Source organism: Rhinichthys klamathensis, unplaced genomic scaffold (genome assembly GCF_029890125.1).
Source record: "Rhinichthys klamathensis goyatoka isolate OS25496 unplaced genomic scaffold, OSU_Roscu_1.1 h1tg000282l_1, whole genome shotgun sequence".
Classification (NCBI taxonomy): domain Eukaryota; kingdom Metazoa; phylum Chordata; class Actinopteri; order Cypriniformes; family Leuciscidae; genus Rhinichthys; species Rhinichthys klamathensis.
Window position 1 is genome coordinate 308,504 of NW_026606801.1, and position 16,497 is coordinate 325,000.

Genomic DNA, 16,497 nt, shown 5'->3' on the forward strand with positions numbered 1-16,497 from the left:
AAAAACTAAATCAATTCACTTCCGTTTCCTACATGTCCAGAAAGGTTTTATCCATCAGAAAACCGTTCATCGTTCATCATAATTTTAGATTTGAAACATGTTTTGAGGGTTTTGCAGGTCTGCGAGTTTGTTGTGTTGTTGATGAACCGCTCTCCTCCTCGCGCTGCAGAGACCGCCGCGACGCGTTCGAACGGCATGACGTAGGGCCTACGTCATCATGCCTAAAACTGTGAATCAGAGCCGTTAAATATGTGAATCACCGAAGGACAATGCAGAGAAAGACATTTTTATCTTATTTATAAGCATATTTTAATAATAATGGGGAACCTTCATGTACATACAGAAATGAACGGTGTGTGTAATTGTGTAAATTTCCCCTAAAAGTCACAGAATAGACGCCAGCTATTGGGAAAAAAATGAAATAATAATGCAGAGAACTTTTTTGTGGTTCATTTCTCATTTTTTGCATTCATATTTTTACTGTATATTCTCGATATTGTTTGTGTATTTTTCATATATTATAATCTAAAAACATCCGTTAAAATTATTGACTGTATTGAACATTCTATCGGATTATTGTTGAGATCGTTATTATTATTATGATATACCAGACGTTTGGTTTAATTTCGCAAGAAAAAAGTTTTAAGAAAACGCGTTTCGCATTTGTAATTTTGTTTGTCCTTTTTGGGCTTCCATAGGTCCGTTTGGCTGCTATAGTGACGAATACAGCAACAGACGCGTATGCATGTAAGAATTCCGCTTTTATGCTAATTATCCCTCTTATTTTACATGATTTACGACTAAAACGGTAACAGGTTTGTTATAATTCTCGATTGTCAGGATTTGGACATGAATTTGAGAGGGAAGGTAAAAGTCGACGATCAAGCAAACTAGCTGCTTTTATCTGATGAGGCTTGTTGAAATTAGTATATTTACCCCTCATCAAGTCACAAGTTGTTAAATATATTATCTTTTTATATATATATATGTATATGGTTCCAGTGAGATTTGAAATCTTAACTATGTGTACATTAACAATGAAAGTGTATTCCTTTTAGTGGAATGTCATTTTTCTTCTTGTCTATAATAGGTGACAGTCGTGTGTTCACTGGATTAAAAGACAGCAATCATGTCTTTTAGAGATCTGAGAAGTAAGTGAACCTAAACCTAAGTACTACTTTAATATTTGCAGTATGTAGTGTGTATGAATATTTGTTAAAGACTTATGTTATGATCTGGATATGTAGATTTTACAGAGATGATGCGAGCGCTCGGGTATCCTCGTCTCATCTCCATGGAAAACTTCAGATCTCCAAACTTTCCTTTAGTAGCTGAAATTCTCATCTGGCTCGTCAAGAGGTAATACATATAAACATACATGTGAGAGGCTGGCAGAGAGACATTCAATTCAGAGCTATGTGTGTTAAATATGTATGAATATATAAAAAAAATATTTGTATGTATCTTCCCCTAGATATGAACCTCAGATGGAAATTCCCAGTGATGTTGACACCGAATCAGACAGGGTGTTTTTCATCAAAGCTGTGGCCCAATTTATGGTAAACTATATTATTGTGCTAATAATCATCATATTTGTTCACTTAAGACTTTTTCGTCTAGAATGGGTAAAACATGTTTAGAATAATTTCTGATGTAGACGTGAGCTATCAAAATACAGCATGTGTTGAATTCACTGCATGTTCTCTGTGTTTCTCTAGGCCACCAAGGCTCATGTGAAGCTGAATCTTAAGCGTCTATATCAGGCAGATGGTTACGCTGTCAAAGAGATGCTGAAAATCACCAGCATCCTCTATAATGCCATGAAAACCAAAGAGAACGCCAGTGGTGACCAGAACAATGACGAAAACAGCAAGTTCAAGTTTGATCTGGGGTCAAAGGTAAATTGAGTTCGATATATATCATAAATTCAAACATAAGCAGACTTTTCAAGATGAGTTAGTGTCATCATAATCAATCATTTACATGATGTTTTGTTTATGTGTGTGCGCAGATTGCTGATTTAAAGGTGGCACGTCAGCTGGGATCTGAAATTACAGCAAAGGGAGCAGCTCTGTTTGACCTGCTGGGGCACGAAGAGGACCTGAGAGAGAGCAGGGCGGCTGCGATAGCCCGACCGCTGGAGATCACTGAGACAGAGAGAGCCCTGAGAGCGGCTGTCAAAGACGTTACGGTAAAACACTGATCCTCGCAGGTTCACAAGATCATGTTTTTCATGTTATATGATCACTTCAGTATGCTTTAGATGGCTTTTCAATATTGCCAAAACAAAGGGTCTCATTCACTAAGCATGTGTGCGCACAAATTTTGTCGATGAAATCCGCGTACGAACGTTTTCACCAACAAATCATGATTCACCAAAAACTTTCATACTAAAATGTATTCAAAATGTACGAAAAAACAACTGAAACCACACGTACACAAAAAGGCCACATGATTTCTGTGTGGCCTTATGATCGTGTTAAGAAGTTATATTTCATCTTAACACAACTTTAATTATTTTATATCAATTCAAAATCACTTTCTCTTTCAGGTCAGTTCTTAAAAAGTATGATTTTAGTGCATTCAGTGAGTAGTGTAGTTGAATTATTTACCAAGCAAAAAGAACAGTAGGAACATCTTTGGAGAATTGTGATGTTATTTTGTGGTCTGAATGACATCTATCCTTGTGTATCTTTGTTTGTCTGTGTTCAGGAGAGCATCCAAATGACGAAGGATCTGCTCAATAACGTATCGTCAGATGAGGCCAGTCTGGAGGCCAAAATCGAGAAGAAGAAACAGGACCTGGAGAGAAACCAGAAGCGTTTACAAACTCTACAGAGCGTGCGGTGAGCTGCTACTGTGGCATTTCACTATCATTCATATACTATTATTTTTTGTTAATATTTTGAATTCATTGAATTTATTTTTATATTCATTTTTATTTCAATTTTAGTTCAAGTTTTAGTAATTATTTTGTGTTTTTGTAATTTTTATTAGTTAAAAAAATATATAATTTTTATTATTAAATTAAATATATATATATATAAAATTTGTATTAAGTTTTAGTTATTTTAGTACTTTAACTTAAACTTTTTTATGGTTTTAGTTCTAGTTAACCCTTGCTGCACAAAATATACAAATGCACAAACTATTAAAACACTCTCTGTCACTGTGTTTCAATATGTAGTCCAGCGTTTATGGATGAGTATGAGAAGATCGAGGAAGACTTGCAGAAACAGTACCAGACGTATGTGGAGAAATTCCGTAACCTCAGTTTCCTGGAGCAGCAGCTAGACGACTATCACAGAGCCGAGCAGGAACGCTTCGAGGTACGACCAGTGGAGCCTCTCTCTGGTACTCATATGAGGCCTGTACCTAAACCTCATCATTTCATCTATCCAGCTAAATATACAAATAACAAAGGACAACAATGAGTGGAACTCTTGAAACCTATCAAGAACGTGATATTTCTGTCATATTTCACCCAAATTCACCTCAGTAATTCACTTTAAAAAGTCAATGCTGATGTTTTCTTCCAGGAAGCAGAAATGACAATGAAAATGAGACAAAACAAATTAAAAGAGGAGGAGAAGAGACTCATGAGGAGTGGAGGTGGGTCGAACACATTCAAACACACACGTTTGAACTGTCGAAGATGCAGAACCTGCATCTTTGTTGATCCTGGAACCCCTTTCCATTCAACCAATCAGATTTGAGGGACAAGTTTACAGTTTTTCAAGTTTAGACTTACAACCTGGGTTTGGTGCTTCTACATTAGTGTCTTTAGAGATAACTCGTGGGTAGGGTTAGGTTTAGGGATAGGGATATGGTTAGGATCACATTTTCATACTGGAATGTTGTTCCAGGATCAACAAAATATGTTGACTCAGGAACACGTCTAACTTGCAAAATCAGGACGTGCGTCAAATATCTCACGGCTTCTCTTCCTCTGTAGCAAAAGATGAAGACTCAGATGTGGACATACCAGAGGATGAAGGATCTGACAGCGACATGGATGACGGGCAGCAGCCCAGATCACACCTCGCACGACACGCTCAGATGTCAGGTGACGGAAGACGTTCAGCATAATCTGCTGCTCCACTCACACACACACATACTGTATCTGATCGTACTTGATTTGTGTTTGTGTGTTTCTGCAGGTCGAGGTGGGGCTCGATTCATTGGCAGTATGAGAGGAGAAGACAGTGAAGAGGTGAGAACACACACACACACGTTCACATACATAATACATCATACCGAACAAAAGTTGTTCGTTTAGTATTATTCTTAAACATTTGGAATATTTAATTCATATTTCGAATTAGCTTTTATTTCCGTTTTCATTTTCATTTTAGATTAAGTTTTAGAAAAGTTGTGCTTTTTTCAGTTTTTTTGGTAACACTTTACAATAAGGTTCCATTTGTTATCATTAGTTAACTAAATTAGTTAACCTAAATTAACAATGAAACATACTTCTAAAGCATTTCTTAATCTGTGTTTATCTTAAAGTCAACATTTACTAATACATTAATAAAAATCAAAAGTTGTCTGTTAATATTATTTAATGGACTTGAGCGAACATGAACTAAGAGTTAACAGGGATTAATAAAGATCAGTTTTAGTTAGCAATAACAACACTGAACCGACTTTTTCCTCATTTATTCTGTTATATTCTTCAGATTATTTAGCCAATCATGGTTTCCAAGCTCTCTGGCTTTCTTTTTCTCCCTTCACATTTCCCTGTTTTTCCTCCATGATCTCTACACTGTATATGCCACCAGCTCTCATTTCATTCACTCCGTTTTCACTCCATCTCTCTTTCTCTTCCTCTGCACTCGTTCTTCAAGCCCAGAGTAAAGGAACGAGCTCGTCTATCCGGCAGCGGCCGGAAGCAAAAGAGAAGAAAGGTGGCGTGTGTGTGTGTGTGTGTGTGTTTGAGTGCGTGTTTGCGCCAGTGTTATTTATATAGTATTCAAGGGTTATTTTACCCATAAATAAAAATTCTGTCACCATGTCGGTCCAAACCCGTAAGACTTTCGTTCATCTTCGGGAAACACAAAATGAAGATCTTTTTAATAAAATCTGAAAGCTTTCTGTCCCTCCATTGACAGCCACGCAACTGACACTTACAAACCCCAGAGCGATAGTAAAGACATCATTAAAGTAATCCATGTGACTCCAGTGGTTTAACCTCAATTTTATAAAGTAAGTTTGCTGTGTTTGCGCAAAAAAAAAACAATTTACCACTTTATTATTTATAGATTTAAAAAAGTAAAAAGATTTATAGATTTATTTATTTTATTTCAGTTTTAGTAATTTAGGTTCTCTTTCAAGTTTAGACTAACTGACTGAACTTGGTCAAAGTTTTTTAAAGTTGATGTTTTTTCATTTAATATTTATATTTTATAAGATGGCTTTCAATTAATAAAATTTATTTTAGTTTTGTTTTAGCTATCTACAACAACACTGGTGTGTTTGAGTGTGAGTGTGAACTCGTGGACGTTCTCATAATTACTCATTCTAATACTTCTGAATTAGGGGTATTAATTGAGCCTCGTTCCAATCGCCATCCACTGACCGCTGTGTGTGTCTTCTGTTATATAATTCACAATGTGCTTTGATTTGCAGTCAGAGAACAGTGAGATTGACGTAGACGATGATGATGAAGATGGTGAGGAAGATGAGGAGGAAAACGAGGATCTGGACGAAGACAATGACAGTCTGGAGGGCTCCTCTGCCAAAGGCGGACGGTCAAAGCGATCACTACACCCACAAATCCTTGAGGAGAGCGACAATGACTTTTAACATGCAACTTGATCATGCAGTTGCTTGTACATGGAAAAACATTAATACGCTAACATGGAAAAATACGCTCAGTTGGCCTTCTTTAAACTTTTCAAGAATCAATTCCTATGTAACCTGCTGCATCAAACTGAATGTGACAATTTACAATGTAAATACCAAAATGTAATTTCCCAAAAATGAATATATCTTCTTGTTTGTATTCAAGTGTAGCTGCCTGTTCAATTGCCTTTCAAATTATCAGTTATTTGTATTCATTTGAGTAAAAGTTCAACTAAATTGTTATTTTATTATGGCAACATCTCTGTCAGTTCTGTTTTATAAAATAAACATTTATTATTACACAACTTTAATACATAAACAAAACTATTTACATGAATATGACTAAATAAACATGTTTTTTGAACTAGATATCCACCACACAATCTGGTGCACCAGCTTTGATGGCGTCTGACACGACCTTTGCCCCCGACTCCCCGATGCCATTACCCTGGAGACTGAAGAGAAACACATGACACGCATCACAGACAAATCTCACACTCGAGTGAAATGTGCCATTCACTGCAAAATATAAATGATCAGTCTTCAGAATCACAGCCTCACCCTCTGCAAACATTTACCACATGCGCCATCATGCGATCGTAACACTCTGCGGTTAAACCTCTCACACACAGACAGCGGTTCACACAAACCCCCACACACACACACACACACAGACTGACTTGATGTAGGTGAGCTGATGGTTTCCTCTCAGTGCAGTCGCGATGAAGATCGCTCCGTCCATCCCCAGAGAGTTCTCCTGTAGACTACAAACATGTGCAAATATGTTATTTTAACATTCATGTTCTGTTTGGCAATAGAGATGCAAGCATCTTCTCACATGCTAAGATGAATTCACTTCACATGCCAACATTTATTTGCATTTTTTTAATGCTAATTTGTTTTAAAATAATACTTTTATTCAGCATTGATGCATTAAATTGATCAAAGGTGACAGTAAAATATTTATAATGTTACAAAAGATTTCAATTTCAAATAAATGCTGTACTATAAAATAATCAACGAATAAATAATGTATCACAGTTTCCACAATAATATGAAGCAGCACAACTGTTTTTAACACTGATAATAATCAGAAATGTTTCTTGAGCAGCAAATCATCATATTAGAATGATTTGTGAAGGATCATGTGACACTGAAGACTGGAGTAATGATGCTGAAAATTCAGCTTTGATCACAGGAATAAATTACAGTTTAAAATATATTCAAATAGAAAACCATTTTTAATTGTAATAATATTTCATTATATTACTGTATTTTCGATCAAGTAAATGCAGCCTTGGTGAGCAGAAGAGACTTTAAAATCAAATAAAAATCTGAATTACTACAAACTTTTGAACAGTATTGTATATTAAAAAAATATGCAAATTAAAAAAATGAGCCCCAAACAAAAGCATGATTCCTGTACTGGATACCAGCCACAGTTCTGCAAAGCACACGTGCACTTAGTGATATAACAGAGGGTTAGAGTGTATCTGTCAGGTATGTTTAGATTAGGATGTAGGAATATATAGAGTAAATAATGTGGTGTTTGTAGACATACTTCAGACTTCTCAAACCCCTGTTGTTCTTTAGAGCGCTGGAAAACGCCTTCGCTCCTTCCATCCCGATGGAGTTTCCACGCAGACTAAAACAACAACAGAAACATTAGATAGATAGATAGATAGATAGATAGATAGATAGATAGATAGATAGATAGATAGATAGATAGATAGATAGATAGATAGATAGATAGATAGATAGATCAACACACAGAACAACGGATGGATGGATGGATGGATGGATAGATAGATGAAATGAAAATGAAGACTTACTCTAGTGTATGAAGGGTTTCATTGACGACCAGAGCGTTGGCTAGTGCAACGGCTCCTGATTTACCTGCTGATACACCCTGAAGACTATAAAAAACACACACACACACACACACACACACACACACGCAAGGTCAGACACTACCAGCTTTAGCAAACAGCCATGAAATATGAAGACAGCTGAAGTGAGACTCACTAGAGCACACCGAGAGAAGAGTTTGACCTCAGAGCACAGGCCAGAGCAATGACACCATTATCACCAAGAGCGTTCTCCTGCAGACTGAGAGGAAACATTCGTCACACACACGTCCCTGTACAATGAAGTTGAGACATGCACTGTTTAAAAATAAAGGTTAATTCCAACAAGAACCAAAAGGAGTTCTTTTTTCTTTGCGTGAACGTTTTGTGCAATGGAAAGATTCCATGGATGTTAAATATTCTTCATGGAACCATCGATCCCAATAAAGAACTTATATTTCTAAGAGTGAAGAATATAAGGTGCTAAAATACAGTGTTAATGAGGAAAAAAAGAGATCTTTTTGCACAGGATCAGGTTGATTAGTAGAGTAGACAGTCTTACTCCAGAAGCTGAATGCAGGTGTTGCTCATGAGAGACTGAGCTAAAGCTTTAGCTGCTCCAGCCTTCATGAAGTTCCACTGGAGGCTGAAACACACACACACACACAGCATGACCTCACATCCTAACACGGATGACATCAGTAGATGATATCATTTCCTGACTGCCAGTCACAAAGTTGATCTTCAAGGTTCTCATTAGTTTGTGTCTATGGTCTTAAGTTCCGTTGATTTAACTCACTGTAAGGATGTGATCGCTCGGTTGACCCTCATGGCTTCAGCGATGGCCGTCACACCCTCATCATGAAGAAGATTAGCGGTCAGACTACACAAACACAGATAAAACACAGATGAATGGATTGTAATATGTTCAGGTCAATGAAAAGTGTTGCATTATGAAGAAGTGAGTTGTGCGGATAACAAAAGCTCAATAGGGTGAAAATGAAAATTAGCAAAAATTTAATTTCTTTCTTCTTCTGAACAAAAAAGAAGATATTTGGAATAATATTGGTATAACCAATATAAATATTAAAATTAATTTAATACCAATATTAATATTAAAATTAAATTTAAATTAATATAATCCCAAAAATTGCAACTGACCAAAATCCAAAATTATTACTGTATATAAAAAATACACATGTATAAAGCTAATTATAATTATGAAAGACTATAAAATATTTAATATTAATTAAAATAAAAATTATATTTATATGTTTTATTAAACATATTTTATTCATTTACATTTTATTTACTTTTACTTATATGAAATATTTGTAATATTTTATTTTTTATAAAAAATATTTTATTATAAATAAGTATGTATGTGTTGATTATAATAATTTGTAATACATATTTATAATATTAAAATATCTATATTATACAAATCTAACATATTTATAATATAATAAATATGTGTAAATATACTATATATATATATATATATATTAATCATGTGTACTTACTCGAGTTCTCTAAGACACGTGTTGACTTTTAAGGCTTTGGCGATGTCTTTGGCACCAGAAACTCCTATTGAATTCTCCCTTAGACTGCCACCAAAAATATACACAAAAACAGCATTATTTCTTAGCCAGAACATAAATGTTTAATAGTTTAATACTGTGGAGTTTGACATGTGCATGACATACTTCAGACAGCTGAGTCCTCGGTTTGACTGAAGAGCGTGTGAGAGCGCTCTAATGCCTCTGTCACTCACAGAGTTACTCTGAAGACTAAACCAGAGACACACACACTCAGTCAGAGCTGCTTCTGTAGTGGACAGTGTGAAATCAACTTGCTAAACTGATGTTGTGTTTTACCTGAGCGTGTGGAGAACGTGGTTGACCATAAGCGCTTGAGCCAGAGCCACTGTTCCCAAATCACCCAGATGATTGCCGGACACACTGTAGACACACACACACACACACACACACACACAATTATTCTCAATAGAGAGTTTCATCTCTCCGCTAATCACTCAATCAGACTTTAAGCACACTTGAGAATCTTACTTGAGATCCTGTAGAGTTTGATTCTTTGTGAGGGCGTCTGCGATTTTTTTCACTCCTTCTGCTCCAATGCCGTTCTTCTGAAGACTGCAATGCATGAAGATTTGCATTTGCATGATGCTCTGTTAAAGCACACACACACACACACACACACACACACTGAAACACAGACTCACTTCAGTGTGGTGAGCTTTCGGTTTGACTGAAGAACCTCCGCCAGCGCACGAGCACCGTCATCCTCTATCTGGTTACTCTGCAAACTATACGAATCAACACACAAACACACATATTAAATACTTTAGGACTTAAATTTAGACATTCAAGTTGTTTTTTATTACTTTAATTTATTTAATAATAAATAATAAAATAAAAATACATTTTAAAAATTGTAATTGTTTTATTTAATATAAATATTCTAAACAATTTTGTTATGGCTAATCAGAATTCACTTGACTGAAAAAAGGACCTCATTTTTTATTTTATTAATATAATTTATGAAATTAGAAATACAGCATTTTAAAGTAATTTAATATTATATTATATTCCATTTAATTATATTATAGGCTATTATATTATATTATATTATATTATATTATATTATATTATATTATATTATATTATATTATATTATATTTAGTGCTGTCAAATCAATTAATCACATCTAACATAAATGTTTGTAAATACAAACACACACACACACACATATGTATATTTACAAACTTTTATGTTAGAAAACTATTAATCAACTTGACAGCACTAATTATATTATATTATAAATGACAGCTGTCACAATTCTATAAAGGTTTATTAGAACTCACTTGACTGACACGAGGACCTGATTCATTTTGAGTGCCTCGCTCAAGGTCTTCGCTCCCTTGGCGCCGATGTTGTTGCCACGGAGGCTAAGAGAAACAAGATCTATTTTATTTAACATCCTCAATTTCCCTTGTTGGTTTAGCTTATTAGGATCAAGGGCAAAGGAAAGGACATGTCACATTAGTTTGCATTATATTATTCAGTGACCATGTTAAAATATAGTATTAAAAATACAATAAAATGCACAAAAATACAATATACAAATACAAACAAAACTAAATGTTGTTAATAAAGTCACTGACTCCAGGGCCGTGAGGGTTCGGTTGACGAGTAGAGCCCGACTGAGTGGATTAACTCCTTTACTGCTGATTGAGTTGTCAGCCAGACTAGAAAAGAGAGAGAAAGAGAGTTAAACAAGTCAATAAGTTTTATAAATTTGAAAAAATATGAATTATATAATGAAGACTTACTCTAGTGTAGTATAATTATATTTATTTTATGCTAAGTCTACTACAAATACATATACTTAATATAAATACCCTGCAATTGTACTTTTTGTATACTAACAACTAATTTTGTACTTTTGCACTTATGTATATTTGATTGTGCTAAAATGGAATTATTGCAAGTACTTTAGGTGCACTTGCATTTAAAGATTATATACTATACTATCCTTACTAATAGTGATATTAAAACACATTTTAGGCTTAATATTAAGAAATGTGCATTGTGCAATAAAGAAGTTCTCCAAATAAAGTTTAATATTATTATACATTTATATCAGTAAGTCTCAAGCGATATGTCAGTAAGTATGTTGATGGATTTGTAGTATACTTAGTATGAAAAAAATCTATTTTAAATACATTTTGATATAGGTTTTTTTCACTAGGGTTAAGAGACAATCTAATAAAAATTACACACATCAAAATTACTTGTTGACTAAAATTACAATAAAAACAATTTCAACGTAATAATAGTACATCAATAATCCTAAAATAACATTGGTACCTGAGCATCTGAATATGGCACTCTTTGGCACTCAACAGACTTCCCAACAGCTCCATGGCACCTTCCTTAAATTCATTGTTTTCCATTCTGTAATTACAAAGGATACACAATATATTTAAATTGAAAAACGTTTTGTTATTCCACACACAAGCTGAAATATATCACTCAAAGTGTAGAGACTACTTTTACTGTCTTTTATTTCATAATTTGTGTTTGCATTTGCCAGTGTAAATTGAAGGATGTGTTAAAGGGGTTGTTCAGCCAAAAATTCTGTCATTAATAATTACTCACCATCATGTTGTTTTATAATAATATTATCCAAAGCGCGTTCACAGAACAACTTCCGGTCTTGAGTCAACACAACACGTGGTGCTCCCCCTACTGGATTGCAGGTCAATATTTTCGTAAATAAAGTTTTTTTTTGTGCAAACAAAGCACTCACGTCGCTTCATAAAATCGAGGTTAAACCCCTGGAGTCACATGGATTACTTTTGTGATATCTTTCCTATCGGTCTGGACCTTGAAAGTGGTAGTTGCTTAGCTATAGGTCTATGGAGGGACAGAAAGCTCTAAGATTTCATAAAAAATATCTTCATTTGTATTCCGAAGATGAACGAAAATCTTACGGCTTTGGAACGACATGAGGGTGAGTGATTAATGACCATTTTTACAGTCTATGTTAATGACATTAATTTCAATTTTGGGTAAACTAACCCTATAAGGGCCTTTTCTTTGTATTTACATGCACGTTTTACCTCAGATTACTGCAGTACAGCAGTTGTGGGAGGAGCCTCTTTAGGGAGGAGGAGTCTAGGCAATTAGACAGTTGCGTTTCTTCTGTACATGCATCTGATACTTGCAACAAGTAAGCTAGCACAGAGCAAACTCCACCCTTCAGCTTTCCCCGCAGGCCGCAGTTAATGAGATCCTCCTCGACTGACCGTAGCCACTCCCCTTGTTGCAGCTCCGCCAGACACGTGACTATTGTGACGCTGCGCATACTTACGGCGTCGCCTCCTGTCCCCGTCACCGTATTCTGAAGCAAATTTGTCGCCGTGGTGCGCTGGGTCACCTGCTCCTCGCGGGAAATGCCCAGAGGACCACCTAGCAAAGCGGTGACCGCCGGAGACATCAGCCCTGACAAGAAGCGCATGAAGAGGTCGAGGTTGCCTTGCGCTGCGGCGTCCGATTGGTTGGTTTTCTGCAGCGCTGCACGGTAGTGACTGTGGAAGCCAATGCGGGGCCAGGAGACACTACTTTCGGAGAACAGATCAAACATCCCACGCCTTGACGAAACGTAGTAAAAAAGAGCTCCCAGGAATTCCTGCACAGACGTGTGCGTGAACTGCCACACCACGCTATCGTACGACCAGCTTTGCTTGCGCTGGAGGATGCGGTGGCCGAGAGTCCCAACCTGAGGAGGTACGTCAACACCGTAAGTTCGCAATTCGTTCTCGCTGAATGTATACCGTCGCCGTAAAAGGCTATAAAACGCAAGACGACCCAGAGAGCTCAGCGGCTTCCTGATGCTGCCACTGGCCGGGTCTGATCCAGAGAGCTGTGGCCAACAGTAGTGGGCATAGACTTCTGTAAGAGTCCGCGGAAGGGGCGTGGAATCTGAATCCAATTTTATAAGGCGCGATAATGTAGTCACGATAATGTGGCAGACCGCGGGGACGGAAGACAAAATGAGCAACGGTTTCTGAGAATTCAGGTAAGTCCACACTTGAGAGGAGACATCCTCAGGTGTGTACGTTTGAGACGATGAGCTCTCTTGTGATAAAGAGTACACATCTAACTTGTTCGTTATACAATGATCAATATAATTCTTTATTTGCGTTCGCGAAAGAGGCGGGGCTTCGGTCACACGATCGACCAATCCCGCCGGAACTTTTGCCCCAACGCCAGGCCTTGACAAAAGCCACAGCGTTGCCCATGGCAACAGGTTGCCTCGTACAATATTCGCAATGAGGTCCGATACTGGAATTTCGCGACGAGGGTCGCTAGTGGGCGGGGCATCTGCAAAATCCAACGATTGGCGAAATTCTTCCAACCCATCCAAAATTAGCAATATCTTGCAGGACTCATTAAAAGTAATTACATCCATGTTATCATATGGAACGAACAACCGTAGCAAGCGCTCGACCGATAACCGATCGAAACTGCTCAATTCCCAGCATGCAATGGGGATCGCAAGACTCAGCTCTGGATAGATGTGACCGCTGCTCCAAAGTTGGATGAAACGGTGGACCATTCGGGTCTTCCCGCTGCCAGCTACGCCCACGGTCAGCGTCACACGTGGGGCGGTGCTAACCCTCGTCAAAGGCACAATCAGCTTGTCCAATCCCAGCGCTCGACCGTGAAGAGGCCCCGCCCCTCTGTTGACTGACACCTGCACAAGGTCGTGTTCTCGCTGCTGAAGGTCAGATACGCACTCAATAAGGAGGAAAGAGGAACCGTGTGAGCTTCCACCGGCTTGAGTTTTTTCATCGTCTTTGAGTCGCTGAAGTAGAGCGTCTTTATGCGGTCGAACCACAGAGTCTGCGGAGAGAAAGAGGGAGAAGTGAGGAACTCAGGGATGAAAAATGATTGGAAAAGAACAAATAAAGTCATGCATACCATGTATAGTTATAAGGTTGTACTCAGTCTGGTGTGAACTTTGAAGATAAGTCTGAAGGGCGGCGCCATGTGGATCAGTGACAGACAGGAACTCAACCAATAAATGCACTTTATCCTTCAAAGCCCCCATTTCCTGGATAAGCCCCACCTCCTGTGTATTGAGCAGGTCTGCTTTTCTCATGTGATGGACCACATTTACCAAGATGGAGGTGGATAAGAACCTTTGCAACAAAGCCTGGTGTCTGCGTAACCACCCGGGATCTGAAGAACAAACGAATACATACACAAAGAACATGTAGCATAAGCTTTTAGAAATAGGAATGCAAAGATAAAAAAAATTCTTTTAGTACTGAAAATTAATCCGATAACACTTTAGATTTATTGTACACTTTATTAGTTAATGCATTAGAGCAATACATTTGTCACAGTATTTATTAATCTTAACATTAGTTAATAAAAATACAACTGTTCATTGTTACCTCAGGTCTATTAAATAATATAGATACAACTTAATTTGAATAGTGTATTAGGAAATGTTGAAATTTGACATGAACTAAGATTAATAAATGTTTTAGAAGTATTTTTCAGTGTTAGTTTATGCAACGTAATGTTAACAAATGGAAGATCATTGTAATTAATAAAAATGAAAAAAAAAAACATTTTTTAAATGTAGCCTATAGATTTTAATATTTAATATTAATAGCTGTTATGATTATAGGAAATAAGAACTGGTCTGTATTAAACATCTATACTACTTTTTTAATTCAAAATATGAAATACAAATATAAATATAAATATATAAAAAATATTACAGCATTTAAAAAAAATTATGCACAGGCCTGTGTTACCGTAAATTGGTAACACATATTTACCATAATTGTTACCGTAAATTGGTAACAATTATGCACAGGCATCTCTGTTACCGTAAATTGTATGTTTATCTCTGTAAAGCTGCTTTGAAACAATCTCCATTGTTAAAAGCGCTATATAAATGAAGATGACTTGACTTGACTTGGCATGTATGGATCTGCTAAAGTATTTAATATTCACTATTAATGGCTGATATTGGTGATGACAGAGAAATTGTCAGTATTGTACATTTATACTACTTCATTATGTATAAAAAATATAAAATACAAATATATTTATACATACAAATATACAATAAATAAAAAATTATGTATTTTATTTTAATGTAATATTTTAATGTAATTTTTATGCACAGACACTCACAGATCTGCTAAAGTTTCTAGATAATGCAACTATTAACTCTTAAAAGGGTCTTTGCCATAATCTCTTTCTATTCTTTTAAGTTAGCGCTAAATGATGGGGAAAAATACCCAATATTGATTGTAATTTTTTTTTTTTTTTTTTAAACCTTTACAAAAAGCAAGTTATTTGTGCTAGTGGGTGTGCGATGCCAATATATCCTATTTAGAAGTGAAATGTGTTTGTGGGCTCTCTATCTTTACCTTCCATCCTTTTGCTAGTCTCTTGTTTTTGAGCATTGGACTTCAGATCCAGGTAGCAGTATTCCTCCCATGGGATATGGTCATGTCTAGCCATCCCAGCAGAGCGCTAAAAGGAAAGCGTGTCCGAGTGTGTGTGTGTGTGTGTGTGTGCTGGGTATGAGACCATCAGTGTGATTCAGTAGGATCCATTCCCCTGTAACACACAAAATCAAATGGATACGGCATTGTGTATGACAGATTTGCACACACAAGTAATGCTCACATTTTCTTAGATGTATATTTTGTAATTAAAGAAATGTGGAATTGCACTGACATGCATGGTTTCTTCTAGTGATGTTAGTATACTAGTAAATGAACAGGGTATTCCAGCACATATCAGTTCAGTGGAAACCAAGACCTGACCTCATTACCCACATGCATCAACAAACATCGTGTTACTATGGTTACAGCACGAGATCTGTCCGAAACAGATGCGCGGCGCAGGTTAGAAGCCAGCAGAATTAAGAAAACTGAAAATTGTATGCTACAATAAGGTGAATTTCTATCAACAAAACAATCTGCATAGCATGTAGACTCAAAATGAGAAGAAAAACAAGCACAAGGAGGAGTTCAGGTGAGGTAGAAACTGCAACCTTGAGCTTCTCCTCAAACACAATGAGTCCCATATGACAGACACACAGCGGCAGAAAGAAACGGCGAAGTCAGCAGAACGCTCTCAAGCGTTTGCTTCTGCAGATGCTGAGGTTCATGTAGAAACCCCTGAAGAACAAACTGAAAACCTCACGGTTGAGCGTGACGAGTGATAGTGAAGTACATCAGTCATGG

General features: G+C 36.7%; 2 protein-coding genes across 4 annotated transcripts in view; one reads left to right on the plus strand and one right to left on the minus strand.

The window, feature by feature from the left end:
• The first annotated feature begins 632 nt into the window (after positions 1 to 632).
• cluap1 (clusterin associated protein 1) lies at positions 633 to 5,841 on the plus strand. Of its 2 annotated transcripts, XM_056269556.1 has the most exons (13): positions 633 to 747; positions 1,091 to 1,151; positions 1,248 to 1,359; positions 1,475 to 1,559; positions 1,719 to 1,898; positions 2,012 to 2,191; positions 2,713 to 2,846; positions 3,188 to 3,329; positions 3,540 to 3,612; positions 3,956 to 4,066; positions 4,161 to 4,213; positions 4,848 to 4,907; positions 5,629 to 5,841. In XM_056269556.1, exons 2-13 carry the CDS (start codon positions 1,130 to 1,132, stop codon positions 5,803 to 5,805), a joined length of 1,329 nt encoding a protein of 442 aa, XP_056125531.1. In that variant the 5' UTR covers positions 633 to 747; positions 1,091 to 1,129; the 3' UTR covers positions 5,806 to 5,841. The 2 variants fall into 2 exon arrangements, with proteins under 2 accessions (XP_056125531.1, XP_056125532.1); XM_056269557.1 differs by lacking the exon at positions 4,848 to 4,907.
• A 272-nt stretch (positions 5,842 to 6,113) lies between these two features.
• The window catches only part of nlrc3 (NLR family, CARD domain containing 3), a 13,352-nt gene continuing 2,968 nt past the window's right edge, over positions 6,114 to 16,497 (minus strand). For both annotated transcript variants that reach the window (XM_056269563.1, XM_056269562.1), the window contains exons 2-19: positions 15,673 to 15,865; positions 14,201 to 14,461; positions 12,337 to 14,122; positions 11,582 to 11,668; positions 10,876 to 10,959; positions 10,576 to 10,659; positions 9,934 to 10,017; positions 9,761 to 9,844; positions 9,569 to 9,652; positions 9,398 to 9,481; positions 9,215 to 9,298; positions 8,491 to 8,574; positions 8,254 to 8,337; positions 7,870 to 7,953; positions 7,677 to 7,760; positions 7,406 to 7,489; positions 6,525 to 6,608; positions 6,114 to 6,299 (exon numbers count right to left, since the gene is read on the minus strand). In XM_056269563.1, coding sequence (XP_056125538.1) covers positions 6,209 to 6,299; positions 6,525 to 6,608; positions 7,406 to 7,489; positions 7,677 to 7,760; positions 7,870 to 7,953; positions 8,254 to 8,337; positions 8,491 to 8,574; positions 9,215 to 9,298; positions 9,398 to 9,481; positions 9,569 to 9,652; positions 9,761 to 9,844; positions 9,934 to 10,017; positions 10,576 to 10,659; positions 10,876 to 10,959; positions 11,582 to 11,668; positions 12,337 to 14,122; positions 14,201 to 14,461; positions 15,673 to 15,766 — 3,411 coding nt within the window. In that variant the 5' untranslated portion in view covers positions 15,767 to 15,865 and the 3' untranslated portion in view covers positions 6,114 to 6,208. The remainder of the gene's footprint in view (positions 6,300 to 6,524; positions 6,609 to 7,405; positions 7,490 to 7,676; positions 7,761 to 7,869; positions 7,954 to 8,253; positions 8,338 to 8,490; positions 8,575 to 9,214; positions 9,299 to 9,397; positions 9,482 to 9,568; positions 9,653 to 9,760; positions 9,845 to 9,933; positions 10,018 to 10,575; positions 10,660 to 10,875; positions 10,960 to 11,581; positions 11,669 to 12,336; positions 14,123 to 14,200; positions 14,462 to 15,672; positions 15,866 to 16,497) is intronic.